This window comes from Emys orbicularis, chromosome 13 (genome assembly GCF_028017835.1).
Source record: "Emys orbicularis isolate rEmyOrb1 chromosome 13, rEmyOrb1.hap1, whole genome shotgun sequence".
Lineage (NCBI taxonomy): Eukaryota > Metazoa > Chordata > Testudines > Emydidae > Emys > Emys orbicularis.
This window is the reverse complement of record NC_088695.1, coordinates 40,249,541-40,271,511: the sequence shown is the minus strand read 5'-3', so window position 1 is coordinate 40,271,511 and position 21,971 is coordinate 40,249,541. Positions and strand designations below refer to the sequence as shown.

The following is a 21,971-nucleotide window of genomic DNA, read 5'->3' as shown; positions in this document are numbered from 1 at the left end:
TTCAGACCCTGTTGGGACCAAGTTCAGCCCTCACTGACATCAGTTGGAGGCACACCCACGTATGTCAGGGACCCTATCTGATCCCCACTCACCACTCCATTGGTAGGATTTATATTCATTTTAGACCCCTGAAAGTCAAGTCAGTGCAAATTATGCTCACTTTTTCCACCAGCGTACTAGTGGGTAACTCACAGCACCATTTACATCACTTCTGAACTTTTCCCGGCAACTACATACCCCACAGACATGGCCTTACTGCCCATAACAGCTTTAGCTGCAATCATGAGGCACTACTGCAGTTTGAAAGGTAATTTCTCCATGCTTGCTAGTGCTTGACCATTGGATGCTTAACAACATAGCTGATCAAAAATGAATAAACGAGGCACTAAAGTGCCCTAATGGAGGAGATTAAAAAAATTCTCAAACATTTTATTCATGTTCCAGCTCTAACTCTCAATGACAGGTATACAAAAACGTTTCACCCATAAAGAATGCATCCATGTAAATGTTTTATTCATGTCAGTTATTCATATAAGTGGGTTTCACTGTAGTATGTAACACAAGCCAGCTGGTTTACTTCTTTTAAACTCTGATTTCTCATGCACTTCATACTGTTTCACCCCCCTTCAAAGATATTTATAGAAATTTCACAGCAAGCTACCTCAATCTTATGTGATATTCAGCTCCTGTCCTGGAGTGAGTTTATTGCATGAGATAGAATTAAGAGCCCCAACTACCTGACAGCCAAATAAAGTATCTTGCATGTGAAGCAGCTTATTAATTAAAAAATAATTATCTTTAGCAAACTGTAAACTCTTAATTAATTCAAACATAGTCATTGCAGTTTCTGTTCACTCCACAGCTTAACGACATGTTAAGAAGATGACGGAATTCAAATTTAAGGTTGAGTTTACATGTGGCAACATTTGGGGAATTACAATGGTCATGACAACCAAGCCACGTTTCAATGCCTGGTTGTACCCAGTGGAGTGGTAAAATAGCTCGGAGTACCTCAGGTCTTTGGCTGTTCTAAATACCAAAGAGAAAGAAAGGATTGAAATTCACAGCCAAACAGTACAAGAGGGCTACAGAATTAGTGCTAGTGCTCTAAGTACCAAGCATAATCCCTATTTAAACATACAACAATTAGATTAAATCCTACTGAACAGGATCAGCTGATTAGAAGCACCTCAGGGTATGTTCCTTCCAGAAAAGGATACCTTTTAACCTTATGTAAACTCTTCTGGAAATTTGTACCACACTTTGTTAGAGGTAGGGGACTTCTGTGGCACTTGCTTCTTGCTGTGAATAGTTAACTTGCAGACTGACTTTACACAAAGGGCTTCACCATTCTCTTATAAGGCTGTCCTGCAAAGAGCCAGTTTTGGACAGGCTTGCATTCCATGCAAGCTCCTTGGAGCCAATGGTGTAAGCAAAGTCTGACTTTGTCCACACGAAACAATATCCAATTACATCTGGAGCAAGAACCTTTGAACCACTTTAATCCCGGGGGTGGGGCGAGCTCTCGAGAGCGAGAGGTCTCAGACACTGGTCATGCAGGGGAACTCTGCACTCTTTCCCTTCACATATCCAGGAGGGTGTCTCTATGCTAATCTTGCAAAGGCTGATGTGGACAATGGAGTCTGGGATATGCCACAGGGGGTTGTGATGACAGAGATCCAGAGGCCCTAGCATCCTGGGTAAGGACTGTACTAAGAAACAGCTGCCATTGTTGATTTCTAGATAAGGATTGGAAGTGTGGAAAACCTCATGAGAAAGCCTGTTCTTGTGAGATTTCCAGCCCAAATTTGCACACTCAACAGGTGAGGCTGGTATGGAAAGCAGCTGAACATCTGAGGCCTTTTCTCTGCTGAACTCCCGCCACGGGAGGTTCATCCTCTACTGATCTGCACCTTATTGCCACGTCAGCAAAAGGAGCTTCAAAGTGCAGCTCTCAACAGAATCCTCTCAAGCATATTCAGCAGGTCCAGCATTCCATTGCGGCAGCAGGATAAACGAGAAGCTGCATTTGTGACTTTCTACTGGTCACAGAACCCAAATGAAAAGAAATGAGATGAACAGTGAAATGTGACATTTCTTCCACTGTGTGAGACCAGTTATTTTGTTGCTATTATAGATATTTAAGCAACCATGGATTTTGCCAACTGTTACAGCTGTTGTCATTTCCTTGGGCCCCAGGTTCGGCTTTCAGTCACACTGGTATAAATGCAGGGTAACAAGACTGTAGCAAGTGGAGCAAGGACCTCAGATTTACACAGAACAGAACCTAGCTTATCGCAAGGTAAAAAGCACTTCAGCCTGACCCATCGAGCAAACCAACCAACTCTTTTATAGGCCAAAAGTGGCAATACCCTATTTTCAATGTTTCACTTAAAAATCAATTTACGTACATCTTCACAAAATGAGTCTTTTACTTTATCGGTTTTATTTCCGGAAACTGCAGAGGATGTAAAATTGTATTGGAAAACACTACTTGTTTTAATTTCCTAAGTTATTTCTTCACAACATTCCTTGGTATACATCTCCTGCAGTAACCTACATCAGTCTGAAAATAATCAGCATATTAAACACAATGGCTCAAGCAGCCCTTGCGTGCTGCAGCATACATGGTATGTTCTGAATCACTGTCAGAATACTGTGTCAGCTTTAATATATCTAGCTGCAGGCACCAGCGATGAGTTAAAGACAGTGTAGCAGTAAGAAAAAAAAAGTTCCTGCTTTTGCTGGCTGGCACAGAAACTTAAATACACTACTTTACATATGCCTTCCACAATGGTCCAGGGGAAAATCAATTTCACCCCACTGCAGAGGCCTCACTCACCACCCTCTTCATCTCCTATGTGCCTTTGTGGAAGTCCTCTCCACAAGCAAAATAATGTGTGCTTAATCACTCATAGGAATTGAACAATTTGCCAGATTAGGCAGCTAGCAGAAGCAGCACATGATTAAGATTCACCGGTTATTAATTTAACAATGTAAACAGAGTTCTCACTTTTTGTTTGGGTACAGCAAGTCAGATACTTTATTTTCTCTCACAATTGCGCAGAGGGAGAGAGCTAAGCAGGTCTCTCTCTACAGGTAAACAATTACAGCAAACCTTTATACCTTTCATTACAGATAATAATAAGCAACAGCTGCATTTTGTTTATACATAGGCCATCTTGATATCTTATTTTTCTCACTTGTTTTGACTCTAGCCTACATACAATATTTTCTACACATTCTCTACACAAGGTCGCAACAACTTCTCACACAGTTCTTTCCCACTCGCCTCACACAATCCTCGCTTCTACAAATCTCGCGTTATTAGGGTTACAGTTAGCCTGACTCTTGCTAACGAACAATCATGCATTGCATCCCCTTCCTGTCAGTTCCTTCTCTGCTTCCACAGTACTGAATGGGCACCAACCATACTTTTAGCTGACTGTTCTCCTAACTGGTAAGAGGCAAGATCATGTTGCTGTGTGAATGAGCCCTTAATATTAACACAGCTGTGTTTCACCCACCTGATGGGAGAATAATATGCTAACTTAAATCACTTCCTGACAAAGTCTGACACACACACACACACACACACACACACACACACACACACACACACCTGTTTGCTTTTCCTAGATTTTTCCAGTAGGATCAGAGAACTCAGCTAAAACATAATCTTGCTCTCACTCACTGAGAAATCAAGTGGAAAGGCTTCTACTGACCTTTCCGATCACAAGGAGGCATCTCAGCTGATTAGCTCAGGAAGGCAAGGGAAATACAACACAACTTGCCCCCATATGCCCGTTTCTAGATAAGATGGTTCATACGTGAACAGCAGCCTCGACAGGCTTAGGTAGAATAACAAATTTCTATCCAGCTTCAATGAAAAGTTTATAAATATGAACAAAATGCGATGGATAGGGAATTGCAAGTCTAAGTCCAACTAAAGCTGGCTTCGAATGTGTTTGAGATTTGAGTCCAGTGTGTACACAGTACCGGTTCAAAAGCGTCGATCTGAATTGTGCAACTCTCACTCAGATTGGGGAACATTTACTCATACTAGTTGTCAATGGGTGTGGAGAATGAGTAAGTGGTAATTACCACGAATAAGGGTTGCACAGGTGGGGCCACTATGCTTTGCACAGTAAATAAATGGATTCTATCCCAGTATGATGAATATAGTAAGAATACTGGGCTTGATCCTGTCAGGTACTAAGCACTCTGGCCCTGACCCAGCAGAGCACTTAAGTATGTACTTAACTTTAGGCACATGAATAGTTCCATTATACAAAGGGCCTACTCATGGGCTTAACGTTAACCACATGCTTAAGTGCTCGGCTGGATCAGGACCAGAGTACTTAGCACTTTGCAGATATACAGTATTTTCTCATTTGGGTCAGGATTAAGAGCAATTTGCCTGTCCTATAAAATAACAGGTACAGAACTGAAATGTGGATGAATAGGAATGATTTAAATGAAAGAGGACATCACACAACTTTATGTTCATATCACTGCCCATTTGAATTCCCTCAGAAGTAACAATTCAATTTTCAAGACCACTCTAGTCTAAAAGAAGGTGAACTGGATCCTGTTCCGTGATGAGGCTGCTTTGTTCCACTCCAGCAACACACAGGAGCCTGAGAGCCAACGTAACTGATTACACAGAGACTCTTCTAGGCAAGGGAATCTGGAGGCACTATATCCTGCTCGGATACCTAGGAACCTTCACTGATCCTAAGGTTTCTTTACCTTAAACCAAATTACATGCATCAGTATCTCACTTCATGCAGGTAGTGAATAGATAAAACTGAGTTTTTACTTTGGGGGGCAAATGTTGCTCCCATTAAAATCAATGAAACTCTGGCTACTAACTTCAACAGAAGCAGGATCAGATCTTAATTCAGGTAGGTCAACAATAAAATATTCATAGACACAAGCAGCATATTACACGTTGCTCTCCACAGGCCATATCTGACACGTGACCATTCCCTGCTGTTTGACTTTACAGCATTTTAGAGAATAATGAAAATAAAGTTGTAAGGGATACCTGATATTAACTAAATAAACAGTTACTAGAGATGGGCCTGGGCATGCAAAGTTTGCATCTAAAACTGGATCTGAAGTCTTACAGAGTGCAGGGGTATTTGGATGCTCGGTTCTCATTCAGACTCAACATAACATTAACTCAACTGTTTCATAATAATGCTAACTTTGCTTGCTAGTGTCTTCCACTGAAGGATCTCAAAACACTTTGCAAACATAAATCAAACTCACAAACCCCTGCTGGCAGGCAAGAAGGTCTTAAATAATCAGCCTTAACATGATTTTTCACAACAAAAAGCAGACCTTTATATATTAGGGTACAAACAACAAGATAAAGCCCACTTTAACATCAGTGGAAATCTTTCCATTAACATCGATGGGCTTTGGCTCAGGTTCAGACGGTTTATAATCATGTTGGTAACCTAGATCTATAAGGTATTTTGTGATTCTTTGTCTGTGCCATGCAACTGTATATGTATCACATTGGATACTTTCGCCTTAAGTTTAAAGATATTATCACCTTTCCTTCACTTGCACTACTAACTTTTTTCTTTTAGTCTTTCAGAAAAAAATTATGAAGGAAATCCTTTAATTAAGAAAACCCCAAGAGCACATGACAAAAAGGGCCTGATCTTAATGCTTTGTATTTTCTAGTCTTCCCCCTGAGGGTGACTACTTTTAAAGCTTTGTAGAGCATGGCATTGTAATTTATACCGCGTTTTATTGTAACGTCTCAATGTCACCTCTCCTCTAGTCTTGGGAGGGTTGTCTGAAAATTCATTCAACTGCAGGTGACATTGGGCCATACAGGTTTTTCCTTAATCTTATTTTTGGTGACATAAGAAGTTTGTTTGCTAATATAACATCTACGCTATACTGCACACGCTGAAATGATGATGCATTATTGACTAACATAATGAATAGATTTAACTAACCAGTAATCACCAGGAGCACAGTTTTTTTTCCAATCTCCTCTCATCTTTGGTAACACTAATACAATGGAGATGACAAGCACCTTGGCCGTTGAGACAATGGTAGTTATACTATACACAGAGCAGAACATGACAGTGAGGAGACAGCCATATATGTATTTTTCTTAAAATAATAGAAATTGAATCTGATTATTTCTTTTTCTTTGGCTTAAAATACTCGAGATGCATACAGACAGCAGAAGTTTTTCGTATAGCTAAAATATTTGCATTGACAAGCACTGAAACGCACAACGAATATGACAAAAGGTCTTGGTAACCGTCCCAATTTCAATGGCAATATTCACTGAGTAAGGGTAGGCTAACCTAAAGGCAGTGAAAATTTGACTTGTCAGAACTTAGTTATTTTAAGTTAGCGACCCTATGATTAACATCTTAAGTGTAAAGCTTAGCAAGTAATAACTTCTCTTTTAAATTAATGGGCGGAAACTTGGGAGTCTCTTGCTTACTTTATAATTATGATGAAATGCCTACCACTCTGCTCCTTCAATCCATTACAATAGAAAGAACAACTTAATTCCAGATACAAAGCTGGCTACAAAGTCCATTTTCTACAAAACATGAACATGACTTTCTGACACACCAAGGATTGTTTTAGATATAGTCTGAATGGGCAGCTACAGAGGGTAATCACATTGTAAAAGACATTCTGCTGGGACTAGTTACAAAGAGAAACTAACATGTTAGTCCTTTTCCTTGTGCAGTTTTCTGGCTGAAAAGATTGCAGATGGAAGTTGATTAGGTTTAGTCAGTGTCTGTCAGCATCTAGGCTCTTTAACACTTGTCTGGATACAAAGAAAAACTGATTAGTTTTGTACCAAGCTAGCCAGTACTCCTTCACAGCCAGTTCTTGACGAAGCACACGATACAGAAGGTAACTGACTGGTCTACACAGTGGATCGAAGCCTTTACACACAGAAGAGATTGCAGAAGGAAACTGATTAGCATCCTATTCATTTTCCTCTGCTTTCTGCACGTGCAAAGCTTTCTGACCTTATAGAAACGGCGATGGGTGCCAATATGCATAGACGACATAGGACAAAATGATAAAGGAAGACAAAAAGAGCAAAAAGGGAGGGGAGAGGGGAAAAAAGAATAGAAATGCTAAAGAGGAAACCATAAAAAGAGATGAAAAAAATGTATTACTGGGAGGTGCTCAGATACTATCTGCTCAGAATAGAAAAAAATGATGAACAGACACCAAGCTGTGTCCCTGAGTTGTCTGTCTGGCTGCCCAGGAAAAACTGCAGACAGTACAAAGGATTCTGGGGTTTTGCTTAAGTAATGTATGGGGCACAGGTGCCATATCCCAGATTCAACAAAGGTGTCAGTGCATCTAGAGAGCCCTAAGGTTTCTGTATTACTATGGGAAGAACTCCTAGGGTCGGAGCCAGAGCTACATCTCCCAAATCACTGAGTACTGTCTGATGTTTCCCCAGCACTGAGGCTCCCAACCAGTTTTAACACTGATTTTTTCATTTTAGCATTTGAATGTTCAGGCCCATGGACTTTTTAGGGGTTGGGATTTTCCCATCCCTATTGGCAACATTGAAAGGATCAAAGACCTTTGAAGTAACCAAAACGAGATGAGGTTGGAAGTTAGTCACCTGACTACCAGTGAATTTCAATAGGATTTGGGTACCTAATTCCCTTAGAATTCTTTGAAAAGCCCAGTCTCATTACATAAGTTTGTCCCTAAGAAAATCTATAAATGATGTCACTAACAAGCTGTATATAAGAGAGATGATGTTTCTTGTCGTGTTACTGATTTAAAAGTTCCTCCTAGAAAGTTTAGAGCTTTTTTACCCCCTGATTATTTGAATCTCTCCCTATCATCCTCCAGATGTGATAGAAACTGCTTACATAGCTTTGATGCCAGTACTCACTTGATAAAGTACTTGATTCCATCTGCTGTGTAAGCTTCTTCCCATCCATAAGGTAAGCCTAAAATGAAATAAAGAAATAAAATTACTCTCAACGCTCGGAAGACACCAAGAAATTACATTTTGGTATGGTAATGATTAGAATACTATAGCCTTCAATCAGGGCATACAAATATGACTTTCAAAAGCCTGTTATTGTTATTTATTGTTATAAAAAAACCTAATACTTATGTCCAATGAAGCTTAATGGTTTTAAACTATGTCACAAAAGTATTACCCGTTAGCCAAAACCTTAATCATTATTAGTCTTGTTCGCAAGTAAACTGATAGTCTGGTAGAATTTTAGGTTCTGATTCTTAACAGGCTTGAACTTTGTGTTATCACTTACACCTAGGCAAAGACGGTGTAAAAACAACGACTCTGATTTGCTAGTGTTTTACACCTACTTTGCACAGGTGTAAATTACTCCAGCAGGCAAGAAGCTGAGCAGAATCAGGCTTTTTGTGGCCTTTACAACCCTGAATGTAACTCCTTGGAAATTTACTCGCAAACCTTTCTGAGACACTAAGAGCTAGCTTCAGAGAAAATGTATAGATGTTTCCATGCTAAGTACAATTTACAAAGTGCTACATGGGGTTTTCAGATGTGTGACTTCAACTAAAGGCAATGGGAGTCACGGACTTAATGCCATAGCACTTAACATAGCGAAAGAAAACTTCTGAGAAGATGGAGTTGTTATATATAGTAACTAAGCTACCTGCTCTTTTCTCCACAGGTAATTATTAGAAGCACTACTTTCTGAGACAGAACCTTGGCTATACACACTGGGTTTTATTTTGAATGTGACCCTGTGTGAAAGACTGTTGATGTGGTGGCACTGGGTGATATGTTTCAGGAAAGCCTTTCAACTTGACTTTTACCTGTGCTTGCTAGACTTCTCTTTTTCTCTTTGAAAATTCAGTGGAAAAAGGATAAGTTAAGAAAAAAAATGTCATAGGAGTAGATGATGTGGATTAAAGCCAGGATCACGCTCTTAGTAGATGGTGAAAAATGCTGGAGAAAGTAGCAAAAGTCAGTATGCAAAGGTGATCCTGCATTTGAGCAGTAGTTTATAATAACTTAGATAAATCAAAGTGTAAGGACCTGAGAAACAACCCTTTGGAGACTGGAGGCATACAGACATGCATGTATATTGTTCTGTGTGTGCTTTGATTTGGAAGGCATCTGGAATCTTAGTGAGCTAGGAGTTAAAATGTTTTTGTTCAAGCCCCACTGTATCTCAAAAAGCAGCTCATCAGAACTATCTGCGAGCTTGCTGGATTGCACACAGCATACAGTCTCTGAGAAATTCTCCATACCAAGGCAGGCCCCAAGACACAGGCAGTAGAAACACGTCCAGCTTCCTTTCTCCCACGAGCCTACCCAGGACAGCAACCCAACGGGATCTCTAGCTTTGCCATTCCTTCATTCCAAAGGCTTCCAGTGTTTCTGCTTAGCTATCTGGGATGGGAAGCCACCCAACCTCTCCTGTTGGAGCTGATCCACTTTGTATAAATAACTATTCTTTGGGGGGTGGACGGACAGAAAGACTCTACTGCCTGATGTTTTGGGCACTCACCTGTTATACAGGAAATGCAGGTTCAAGGCCATGCTCTGAATCAGGCAGATCAGAGACTTGAACCTGGGTCTCCCATACCCCAGGTGAGGGTGCACGCACTCGCTCTTTTGCAGAAATGTCATCCAGGAACTGAAAAACCTTCCTGACAAAAACAATAAAAGTTTCCATTTAAAGTTCTGGTTTTGACAAATCAGAATTTTCCTATAAAAAATTGTCAACCAGCTCTAGCCTTTAGTTCTCAGACAGGACCAGAGTTCTTTGCACCCGCAGAGGCACTGCTTTCAAAGGGTGTACTGGGGCTGCAGGTGTAAATGATTGTTTGGACATATCTGAGGCCCAAATGCAACTAACAGAACACAACTGAAAAATAACAAGGTGTGCCACTGGCAGGGCAGAAACTACAGAGCTGGGGAAGAGGAGGCCTGAGTTGGCATATGCTGAACAACCCGTGGCCTCAGTGCTATTTAGGAGAGCTTTAACTAAAGGAAAGTTCTGATGGACATTTTCCAACCAGCTCTAACTAGCAATATCTCTGAGATTTGGAATTGTAGATGGCACTACCCATGCCCATTGTATCTACTATAAATCCTCACAATCCACACCTAAAAACAATTTCACATACTATTCAGGGGGAAAAACAAAAACAACCCTATAGAGGGCTATTGATGCATGACAGCCTCCAGAATCTGACGCCCATAAAGGAGGGGGGGGGGAAGAGAAGGCTGTATTAAGTTATTAATGTGTTGCCAGTGAATTTACCCTGGTGTTCAACTACTGTGAGAGGGAGTAGATTCAGTCCTTCTGTGATGATTTGAATACTATAAATTGGTTGGAAATTTATACATATTATATTATACATATAAAATTTGTACATATTAATCTTCCAAATTTTCTTTGAGAATAGTTTATTACACATAAACTATTGCGTAAGCTGCAAGGGAATGTCGATCCTACTCTTGGCAGGGTCCAGCTTAGGGATATTTGAGGCAGCACATACTCTTTCAATGGCAGTATCTTGTTGGGTGATCCTGGGGACAGGGGTTATCCTTCCCTCAGTAGATTGTTGGACCATCTTTTCGTGCTGTGGCTCTGGGGGAGTTGGCTGGGATGCAGTGGCCGGAGTATTTGTGCAGCCGGAGCTGGCGTACGTGGTGTTTCTGCATTCAGAGCAGAGATGGGGTGTCGGCAACATAGACTGGTAGAGTTTGACTCTTCCGGTGTGAGATGTCCTTTGCAAGTACTTGATGCAACTTACATTTCTTTTGCGTCTCAAAAGGCAAGTCACAGAGGGCACACCGGAAGGCGATCCGTTTGCTATGGATTTTTTTGAGGTGTCTGCTGAGACTGCCAAGGTACTGGAATCCTCAGACCAGATAGCAGAAGGGGCAGAGGAGGATGTCCGTAGGGAGGGGATACTGGAGGTAGATGCAATCTTCTCCTTTTCTTCTCCCTCTGCTGGATGGGCTTCAGTCATATCAGTGGACTTGCTAGATGGTTCTTCTTGATCTGGGAGAGTAGTATAGAGAAGTCCAGCGGGGCAAGCATCTAGTGAGGTGTTGAGATCTCGCTGAGGAGAAGCCGGTCTCTGAGGAGAGGCTGGTCCTGCTTGCTGAGGTACCTTCTTGTACAGTAGGACAACCACCATCATCAGGATCCTGGGAAATAGAGGAGATGGAAGAAGCTCTCCTTGTAGCATCCTTCTCCTGAAGAGCGGTCGAGATGATGTTTGTCCTGGCTGTGATGTCCCAGAAGGCCGTCCTTGAGGTGCAAGATCTCCCTGCAGCAGCATCTCCATGGGTTTTCTTCGAGGAAGCGCTGCTTGTCCCATTGATGCTGCTCATCTGCGACGTCCTGGAAGAGCTGAGGATCTTCTTAGAGGCTGTTCCCCCATGGGCGTTCCGTGAAGCAGCAGTGGTCTGAGCAGCAGTTGAAAATTTCTGTAGAATCAGCAAGGGAGCTATCATCTTCTCGGTCTATCCTGGAACCTCCGAAGCAGCATGAAGGTTTTCTTTTGAAGCAGTAGAATCCATCTTCAAAGCAGTAGTCTTCTTCAGAATAGGAGGTCGAGTCTTCTAGAAGGTGTAGTTTCTGCCTCAGTAATTAAACTGATAAGAACAGATACTACACTTGATTTTCCAGTCTTGATTGTGTTTCCTTATGTAGAAAAGTGCCTAGTTTCACGGGGCAGTCATCATGACCTAAAAATAGCTAAGTAATGCAGCTCTTTTCAAATAAATTAATTTAAAAAAAGATTTTTAAAAATGTTTTCAAAATAGAGATGCAATAGAATTGCTGATCAGATGTACACGCAGGATACCAAACTAAGTTCTTATTCAGTTTATGCTCAGGCAAAACTGCCACTGATTTGCCTGAATAAGGGCTAAAGACAACAGATCTAGGCCCAAGAAGTCCCATTTTTCATATATTCTGACACATTTTCCCAATGGGAGTAAGAGGCAGAGTCTGGCCCTTAAGTCACAATCCAGCAAACCACTTAAGCACATGCTCAACTTTAAACATGCGAGTAGTTCCACTGTGGTCAAGTCTAGATTGGGGCTTTCGTGAATAGCATCTTAGGCACAAAATAGTCTTATGTATATAGGTGGGAAGTCTGTGTTCCATTATGGGATTTGGATGTCCTAAACAGGGTCTTACATTTGAAAACTGAAGGGCTCAGTGATGCAAGGCCCTGAACACTTTGGCTTCATCCAGGAAAGTTCTTAAGCTCATGCTTAACTTTAAGCACATGAGCAGTCCCGTTGACAATCCGATAGAGGATTTTTATGCAGAGCTTGTGGAGTTCTTTCTATGGCCTACTGCTGAATGAGAATTAAAATAAAAAATAAAACGCAATGAACGTAACTGGTGTGTGAATGTTGTTTTATTTCTTACCTTGTGGTTTGGGTACAGTCTAGTGGATTCTAGACACTCATTTAATCATTTGCTGAATGCTTCTGGTGTTCAGTAACTAAAGAGAGGCAATGGCCCCAACCTAGCACCACTTGTCAATTGCTGTATTCATGTGCTTAAAGTTAAGCACATGCTTAAGATCTCTGCTGGATTAGGCCACAGTGTTCAGTGCCCTGCCCTCAATTTTCAAATGTGGGGACATTTATAGGTCTTCCAAATCCCATATCTGGACACACCAATTTCCCCTTGGCGCATAAAACTATTTGGTACCAAATTTAATTTACTATTCACAAAGGCCCCAGTCTAGACTTCACTTGACCACAGGGGGGACTACTTACCTGCTTAAAGTTAAGCATGAACTTAAGTGCTTTACTGGATTGTGGGCTAAGGGCCAGACAGTGAACCTCTTACTCCCACTGGTGAGCAGTTACTGTAACAAATAGTCTCACAGAATTCAAAAGGATTCGTCAGGAGTAACTGCTCACGAATGGGACTGAAGTGTTCACAATCTAGCTCTAAATCACTAAGGCCCTGGTCCACAGCCCACTGAAGTCAGTGGGAATCTTCATTGACTTCAATGGGCTTTGGGTCAGGGCCTAGACATGCTTAAGTAATTGTCCAGATGCATGATCTAAAAGTATTGTTAATGCGTGTTGGAAAATAGGGCCCTAAGCATCAAATTATTTTCATAAAAGAGGTTTTGAATAGAGCTCATCTCAACATCCACCAATGCATGTGATATATCCATGCATGCTATTATCAGCTGTTATACCTTCTCAACATGACCTATGCATCCAAAATTCATTTGTCAACAAGATTAAAATCTTTGGATCAGATCCTCAGTCCCTGCTCATTCTCCCTTTATGCCATTCTGGCACGGTGGAAAGGAAGAAGAGCTGGGTATTCCATTTGATGGCTCTATGCAACCTGGTTCTGGACCTTGATAACTAATGAGTTATGGGGACATGCCAGCCATACAGCCAGAGTGAAATGTGCTCGGGTGACTCAGGGCTGGCAGAACAGACCCCTAAGGGCTGTACCAGCTGGCATAGCTTGAGGCATGTACCTTATCCTCATGTGTGCCAAGCAGAGGTCAGCATACCTGGGGAACTGGCCATTTATTTTTTGACGCTCTCAGCCATACATATTGTATTGTCTATTGCTAATCCCTGAACTGACAGTAAAAGGTAGGTAGAAAGAAATAGCTTTCAGAAATGAATGTGTTTGTGTGCCACTCCATTCTTTAGGCTCTCTCAAGGGCTCGCCCCAGAAACAACTATGTGTTTTCATCTTATGAATAATGCTCTGCTAAGGGGACATTCCATTCCTATCTTCCACAAATCAAATTCCATTCTAAGGACTGGATCTTCTCTTTTGTTGTTGATTTAGTAAAACAGAGATGGAATCAGTCAAATAAAATCAACAGAAGCTTGTGTTAACTTACAGTATGGCTGGCTTTTCCGCTTGCTTTTCTCTCCACATATTTTGGTTCCTAGAAACTGTGCTTCAGGCTAAATATTTTTTCCTTACTTCTAATGGTCAGGGCTCATGAACATGTCTCACATATCTTCCCACTTCATTTTTCCCATTTCTAACTACAAGTGTTGTTAAGCTCTAGAATAGGCTTCCAAAGGAGGTTGTGAAATCCCCATCACTGAAGGTTTTTAAGAACAGGTTGGACAAACACCTCTCAGGGATGCTCTAGGTTTACTTGGTCCTGTCTCTGTGCAGGGGCTGGACTTGACAACTTCTCGAGGTCCCTAGTAGCCTGACATTTCTATGATTAATGATATGATATTAATTTGATCCAACTGTGTTAGAGAACAATCTCATTCACGTCCTATCAGCCAGTTAGACAACTATTGCACAGTTGATAAAGATTGGTATCAAAAAGATACAAAACCTATAAACTCAATGAAAAAAAAAACTTTTTGGGGGTGTGGGATGGGGGGAGAGATCTGGATTTGTCAGACCATCTGACAGTGATAAATTTTGAAGTCTTTTATTACCATTTGTAAATTATGAATGTTACATCTAACATTCTCCAATTCACCTTACTCTAATACTGGCCTGGGAATAGCTTGCTGAAGTTAAGTACTCAAAAATAGCAAATTTAAATATATTAATAGCAACTGCACATCCAGCTGATTTATCTAGTGACATATTAATAATCTGAATAGTACATGTGATTACGCTAGTCATCACAGATTGCAGCAGCCCTTTGTTTTCCTAATTTACAAAATGAAGAAATCCACATTTAGACCAAACTCTTGACTACATTAGTATATGCACTGAAGTTCTTCAGCAGTTAGTGGGAGTTGCATGCATTTACCCAAGGACTGAATTTGGACCTCTGAATCTCAAAGATTGGTAAAGATGTTGCCTCATAAAATACTGGTTTATTTTTAGAGAAATGTATAAACTTTCAGTGATAATTCTAATTGTCTGAAAAACACCTCTGGAAAACTACTGGAAGAGAATATACAATTCTATTAGTGATAAAATATTGATATGGTAATTTCAGATAAAAGCTTTTCATACTGTAAGATCATAGACAATCTTCATTGCTCTGAACGGTTATTAAAATCAGAAGGGAAAAGCTCAGCTGAGATTCGTTTTTATTCAAGCAGGAATTTAGTGGTGGAAGAAAGAAACAAACACACTACACTGAATATGAGCAATAAAACACCTTCTCTTGCTTAGCTGATGGCAATCAAATGTGTCTAACTAATTATACACAAATAGCTGAAGTCAACAGAGCTTGCCGAGTGTACTTAAAAATAATACTGCTATATTTTAAGGGAAGAGCAGAATGCAAATTAACTACCATATTGTTTCTGTCGCCAAACAGAGTTGCTCTCCTTCTGAGATACATGGCATAAGAAATTCAAGCATTTGTTAACAACAGGTTAATGAATATTAAACCCTATTAGCAATTAAAAATACCCCAACCCTTATGCCATTGTAAATGTGTGCGGATTACAAACATATACACTGAGGCAGCTTCTGCTCTGTTACCCCAGTGAAAATCCAGAGTACTTCCAGTAGCTACAATTAGGTGCCAGTACCAGTGCAGCTATACCAACTGCTGGCCACTGACTATCTCTGAGTGAAGATAAGCCCTATGTTAGTGACTGTAAATTCCTTAAGGTCCTGGGGTGAAAGATGCCAGCGAAGTCCAAAGTATTATTAATTACTATTATTTTTGGGACTTGTCTTCACTACCATGCAGCAGCAGCGCCGATGCAGCACGTCTGGCGAAGATGTGCTATGTCGACGGGAGAGCACTCTCCCATCGACATAATTACTCTACCTCAACGAGAGGTGGAAGCTATGTTGGCAGGAGAGTGTCTCCCGCCAACATACCGCGGTGTAGACACTGCTTTAAGTTGATGTAACTTACGTCACTCGGAGGTGTGTGTGTGTGTGTGTTTTTCCACATCCCTGAGTGATGTAAGTTACATCGACTTAAGCGGTAGTGTAGACAAGCCCTTAGTCTTTAGAGGAAAAAAAAAATCAAATATTAACATGCTATAATAGGAGGGTAAAGTACATCATGTAAGCATTTTTAGATTGCCATCAATACTTTAGCTTGCATTGTCTTTTAAAGTACCAGGTATTTGTGAAACAGTTGCCAGTTTCAACACGCAGTTCTGGGAAGGATGAGTCTAAGGGCTGGTCCACACTACCCGCCTAATTCGGCGGGTAGAGATCGATCTTCTGGGATCGATTTATCGCGTCTCATCTGGACGCGATAGATCGATCCCAGAAGCGCTCCCCCGTCGACTGCGGAGCCTGCCTGCACTGCGTGGACCCGAAGTAAATACTTTTAGTTCGATATAGGAAATGTCGACTTCATCTACGCTATTCTCGTAGCTGAAGTTGCGTTTCCTATATCGATCCCCCGCCCCAGTGTGGACCAGCCCTAAGAGCGTAGTAACATTTCCAACAAAGCTGTGGATAGCTGGTGGCGAGTGGTATACCTAAACTCTGCTAGTAAATTGTTCAATAAAATATAAGCTGTCAGATAGATGCAGAATACTTGAAGCAGAGAGAAACGTAAAGCCAGAGATTCTCAGCTTATTCTGAACAAACATGGAGCTTTGCTGGGTCTATTTGGCAATTAATATTTCCTTCTGGAACTGCATTTAAGAAACCAATTGTTTGAGAATTATTTCTTGTGGTTTTTCATTTACACTGCTTTGTATTGAAGTGCTGCTTGCTTTCCAGTGGAGGTATGATAACAGGATAGTAAGCAGCACTTTTTTATACCTTTTCTAAAGTTTTTTTCTGACTGAAACATCTGGAACTAAAAGTGGAAACAACCCGGAACATCAGATTTCGGCGGATCATAGAAACTTGCCTCCTTCACAGGGAAAGCTGCAAAGACCACATCATTTCAGTGCGCCTCACCCTCCACAGGCTTGCATCTTCCTTAGGCTGCCAATTCCAGGCCCTCAACAGCTACACCAGAAACAGCCTCTCACTGAGACAACTGTGGTTCTCTGGGACCATGTAGCTAGCAGTGCCCTAGGCTGAACTCTTGAGAACAGCTATAAGGCACACTTTATACTGGGAGATTTCTTCAAATGTATGTGCTATTCTGTGCTGAATTAAAGAATGTTGTGCACTATGGCAATTGAGGGCTCCCCCATCTTCCCTGCCCATGGAGGGGAGTAGGAGGCCCCAGGGGTATGTGCTGTACAGTGAACCTACCTCACACTTACCCTGCAGCATTTCCTGTCCTGCAGATTGGCCCGGCTCCCTGCTCCACCCCTTTGGCTCTCACCACAGCGTGCAGATGGGGCCCTCCACATGATGCCCCTCCCCTTTCTTTGCCCCAAGTTGGTTTTTGTGTGTGTGTGTGTGTGTGTGTGTGTGTGTGTGTATATATGGGGGTGGTGTTTGTTTTTTCCCGCTGAAAAGGGGGCCCTGTAAAAATGCACCAAGTGCGCATTGGTTAATCTGGGACTGGTAATATTCATAGTCACGACATTTTTTGTGATTTTTTCCTTTAAGTCTGTGAATTGCTAGCTGTCAATATCTGCTGTTCAAATGGCAGATGACTTTTTGTGATTGGTCAGGGAAGTTGCACACAACTGTTTGTGTTTCTGATTGGATAAACGTGTAAGCCCTTTTGGCATATATATTCATCAGACATGTCAAACCCGTGGAAAAAAACGCGGAAATCGGGCTTGTTTTTGGCTTAACTGGCTTGTAGCTTGTTGCTTCTTTTTTTTTTGATTGGCTCCCGGCAAGCAGGGGAAAGGGGGGGAGAGAGAGTCAGGGGTGCACAGCGGGCCCACCACAGTCCCAGACTGCATGCTGGGGGAATCTAGTCACGTAGAATGTTGGGGTTCTTAGGAAATGGCTTGTTTTGAAATGGCATTAGCTTGATTTTTGGCTTATTGTGAAAGTCGGGGTGCTTATTTACCGTGTGAAAGTTGGCAACTGTGATATTCATATATGGAAATTTAAAATGTGATTTTTGAGAGTACTTCCATGGGTGAATTTGAAATTTTCTTTTGGTTAAAGCTATCAGTCTTGTCAAAATGGAGGGGGAGAGGGGAAGCTGGAAGGCAGGGAACACATTCTGTATTGCAGAGTAGCAGGAAAATGAAGTGAAATCTGAATAATCCATAACTGGAGAAACCTAAACATGTATTCCATACACACTAATTCTTAATCTGAGCTCCTAAACTATAAGTCTCATTTGTCCTGTTCTCTCGTGTTCCCTTGATTGCTGTCTCTATCTTGGAATTCAGTAGTCTCCTTTCCTTAGTGGATCCACTTCTCTTGTCACATTCTATTGTGCTATCCACCCACTTCCATCACTGTCAGTGCACAGCCTCACTGACGCATGTGACTGTTAAATATAAGTTTAATTAAAAAGCATTTATTGGCAACTAATCAAAATGACTGGGTCTAAAATTAGAATTGAGCAGAAACTGATTGAGATTTTAACAGTAATAGCATTAAATGATATGCCTTGCTCTCTAAGTAAAACCATCCTTTCATGCCTGGAGCCTGGAGTGACATTAAATTCAGTGCCTAGGGCTGGAGTGACCCACCTACACTGAAAAGATACAGGCCGTCATTGGAGTTCATTTCATGCCCAGCACACAGCTTAATGGATAATATCAGTTTTTGTTGTTTTTCATTTGATACAAGAATGCATATCTTTTTTAAAATGCATAAACACAAAATATCCCTGGAGGCTATTAAAAAAGCTCCTGTAGCTGCATCTAAAGGGCCAATAAGGGTGTGATTTACATGTAGACATGCTTTTTCCAATAACGTATTTTTAAAATTATGTCAAAGGTGCTTAGATTCCAGGAGACACGCTTAAGTTTTTTTTTTTTTTGCTTATAAATCTAAATAAAAATAAAAACAGTGTCTGTATTACGATTTCATTCCAGACACAAATGACTCAGCATAGGTACCTCCCAATTTAATTAAAAGGGTCAAACTAAATACTAATAGCAGTCAGAGATGTGAGGAAAAAACCCTCATTAATGTTCACTTATTTATGTTTTACACTATTGTGTAAAATTCAGTCCTGTGCAGAGAGTTAGCACAGCATCTATGACTCATTTATTTAAATTCCATGTAAGGCCTCCTCCTTGTGCCTAAGGGTATGTCTACACTACAGGATTAATTCGAATTTATATAATTCGAATTTAGGAAACCGATTTTGTAAATTCGAATGTATTCGGCCACACTAGGCACCATTAATTCGGTGGTTTGCGTCCAAGCTACCATAGTAGCATCGATTTCCAGAGCGTTGCATTGTGGGTAGCTTTTACATAGCTATCCCATAGTTCCCGCAGTCTCCACCCCCCTTGGAATTCTGGGTTGAGACCCCAGTGCATGATGGGGCAAAAAACATTGTCGCAGGTAGTTCTGGGTACAGCCTCCCCCTCCCTCCCTGAAAGCAACGGCAGACAACCATTTCGCGCCTTTTTTCCTGAGTGAACTCTGCAGACTCCATTCTGCATCAAGCATGGATCCCGTTGTGCTCCAGAACGCAGTCTTGAACATTATAAACACCTCGCGCTTTCTCGTGGAGTTTATGCTTACACAGGACCAGAAACAAGAGGCGAGGAGGAGGAGGAGGCGGCGATTGCAGCGCAGCGACCAGCGTGATGAGGACATGGACACGGACACAGAATTCTCTGAGACCGCGGGCCCCGGTGCTTTGGAGATTATGATGTTAATGGGCCAGGTTATAGGCTTTGAACGCCGATTCTGGGCCCGGGAAACAAGCACAGACTGGTGGGACCGCATAGTGTTGCAGGTGTGGGACGATTCCCAGTGGCTGAGAAACTTTCGCATGCGTAAGGGCACTTTCATGGAACTTTGTGACTTGCTTTCCCCTGCCCTGAAGCGCCAGAATACCAAGATGAGAGCAGCCCTCACAGTTGAGAAGCGAGTGGCGATAGCCCTGTGGAAGCTTGCAACGCCAGACAGCTACCGGTCAGTCGGGAATCAATTTGGAGTGGGCAAATCTACTGTGGGGGCTGCTGTGATGCAAGTAGCCAAAGCAATCACGGAGGTGCTGCTACGAAAGGTAGTGACTCTGGGAAATGTGCAGGTCATAGTGGATGGCTTTGCTGCAATGGGATTCCCTAACTGTGGTGGGGCAATAGATGGAACCCATATTCCTATCTTGGCACCGGAGCACCAGGGTACCCAGTACATAAACCGCAAGGGGTACTTCTCAATGGTGCTGCAAGCACTTGTGGATCACAAGGGACGTTTCACCAACATCCATGTGGGCTGGCCGGGAAGGGTTCATGACGCTCGCGTCTTCAGGAACACCAATCTGTTTAAACGGCTGCAGCAAGGGACTTACTTTCCGGACCAGAAAATAACCGTGGGGGATGTTGAAATGCCAATTGTTATTCTTGGGGACCCAGCCTACCCCTTAATGCCATGGCTCATGAAGCCATACACAGGCAGCCTGGACAGGAGTCAGGAGTTGTTCAACTACAGGCTGAGCAAGTGCAGAATGGTGGTAGAATGTGCATTTGGCCGTTTAAAAGGTCGCTGGCGATCCTTATTGACTCGCTCAGACCTCAGCCAAACCAATATCCCCATTGTTATTACTGCTTGCTGTGTGCTTCACAATCTCTGTGAGAGCAAGGGGGAGACCTTTATGGCAGGGTGGGAGGCTGAGGCAAATCGCCTGGCTGCTGATTACTCGCAGCCAGACACCAGGGCGATTAGAAGAGCACACGATGAAGCGCTGCGCATTAGGGAAGCTTTGAAAACCAGTTTCATGACTGGCCAGGCTACAGTGTGAAATTTATGTTTGTTTATCCTTCCTGAAAACCCGCCCCCTTTATTGACTCATTCTCTGTAAGGAACCCACCCTCCCCCTTCCCCAGCTTGCTTTCAAAGGAAATAAAGTCACCATTGTTTAAAAATCATTTATTCTTTATGAATTGATTATAAAAAGAGGGAGAGAACCTGAGTGGGGTTTGGGAGGAGGATCAGCGGGAAGGAAAAGCCCAGTAAAAAAAGGTTAAGAAAATGGCAGCCTTTTGCTTGGGCTGTCCACTGGGGTGGAATGGGAGGGTGTACGGAGCCTCCCCCCCCCCCGTGTTCTTACACATCTGGGTGTGGAGGCTATGGAAAATGGTGAGGAGGTAGGGGGGTTATACAGGGGCTGTAGCGGCACAGAACCTGAGTGGGGTTTGGGAGGAGGATCTGCGGGAAGGAAAAGCCCAGTAAAAAAAGGTTAAAAAAATGGCACCCTTTTGCTTGGGCTGTCCACTGGGGTGGAATGGGAGGGTGTACGGAGCCTCCCCCCCCGTGTTCTTACACGTCTGGGTGTGGAGGCTATGGAACATGGTGAGGAGGTAGGGGGGTTATACAGGGGCTGTAGCGGCACTCGGTTCTCCAGCAGCCGTTCCTGAAGCTCCACCAGACGCCGGAGCATGTCTGTTTGCTCACGCAGCAGCCCCAGCGTTGCTTCCCGACTCCTCTGATCTTCCTGCCGCCACCTCTCATCTCGAGCGTCTCTCCTCTCCTCACGTTGGTCCCTCCTGTCCTCACGTTGGTCCCTCATGTCCTCACGTTGGTCCCTCCTGTCCTCACGGTCACTGGCTTCTTTCCTATACTTGCAAACCGTCTCCTTCCACTCATTCAGATGAGCTCTTTCATTCCTGGTGGATTGCATGATTTCGGAAAACATCTCTTCTCTCGTTTTTTTTTTACGACGCCTTATCTGGGATAGCCTTCGGGAAGGAGGAGGGAGGCTTGAAACATTTGCACCTGCTGGAGGGAGTGAAAAAAGGAGAGAATTTTTTTAAAAGATACATTTTTCAGAACAATGCTTATACTCTTTCACGGTGTATACTATTCACATTACATAGCACATGTGATTTCTGTGCAAGGTCGCATTTTGCCTCTTAATATTGAGTGCCTGTGGCTTTGCTGCTAGAGATCACAGACGCAGGTCGGGGAAACAGAATTCACCTTGCATGCTGCCATGGTAAGCCACTGTCTTTAGGCTTCTGC

General features: G+C 42.4%; 1 protein-coding gene across 2 annotated transcripts in view; it reads right to left on the bottom strand.

Annotated features, from left to right (window-relative positions):
• Positions 1 to 21,971, bottom strand: part of STXBP4 (syntaxin binding protein 4) — a 135,824-nt gene that overhangs the window by 16,124 nt on the left and 97,729 nt on the right. For both annotated transcript variants that reach the window (XM_065415521.1, XM_065415520.1), the window contains one exon: positions 7,922 to 7,979. In XM_065415521.1, coding sequence (XP_065271593.1) covers positions 7,922 to 7,979 — 58 coding nt within the window. The remainder of the gene's footprint in view (positions 1 to 7,921; positions 7,980 to 21,971) is intronic.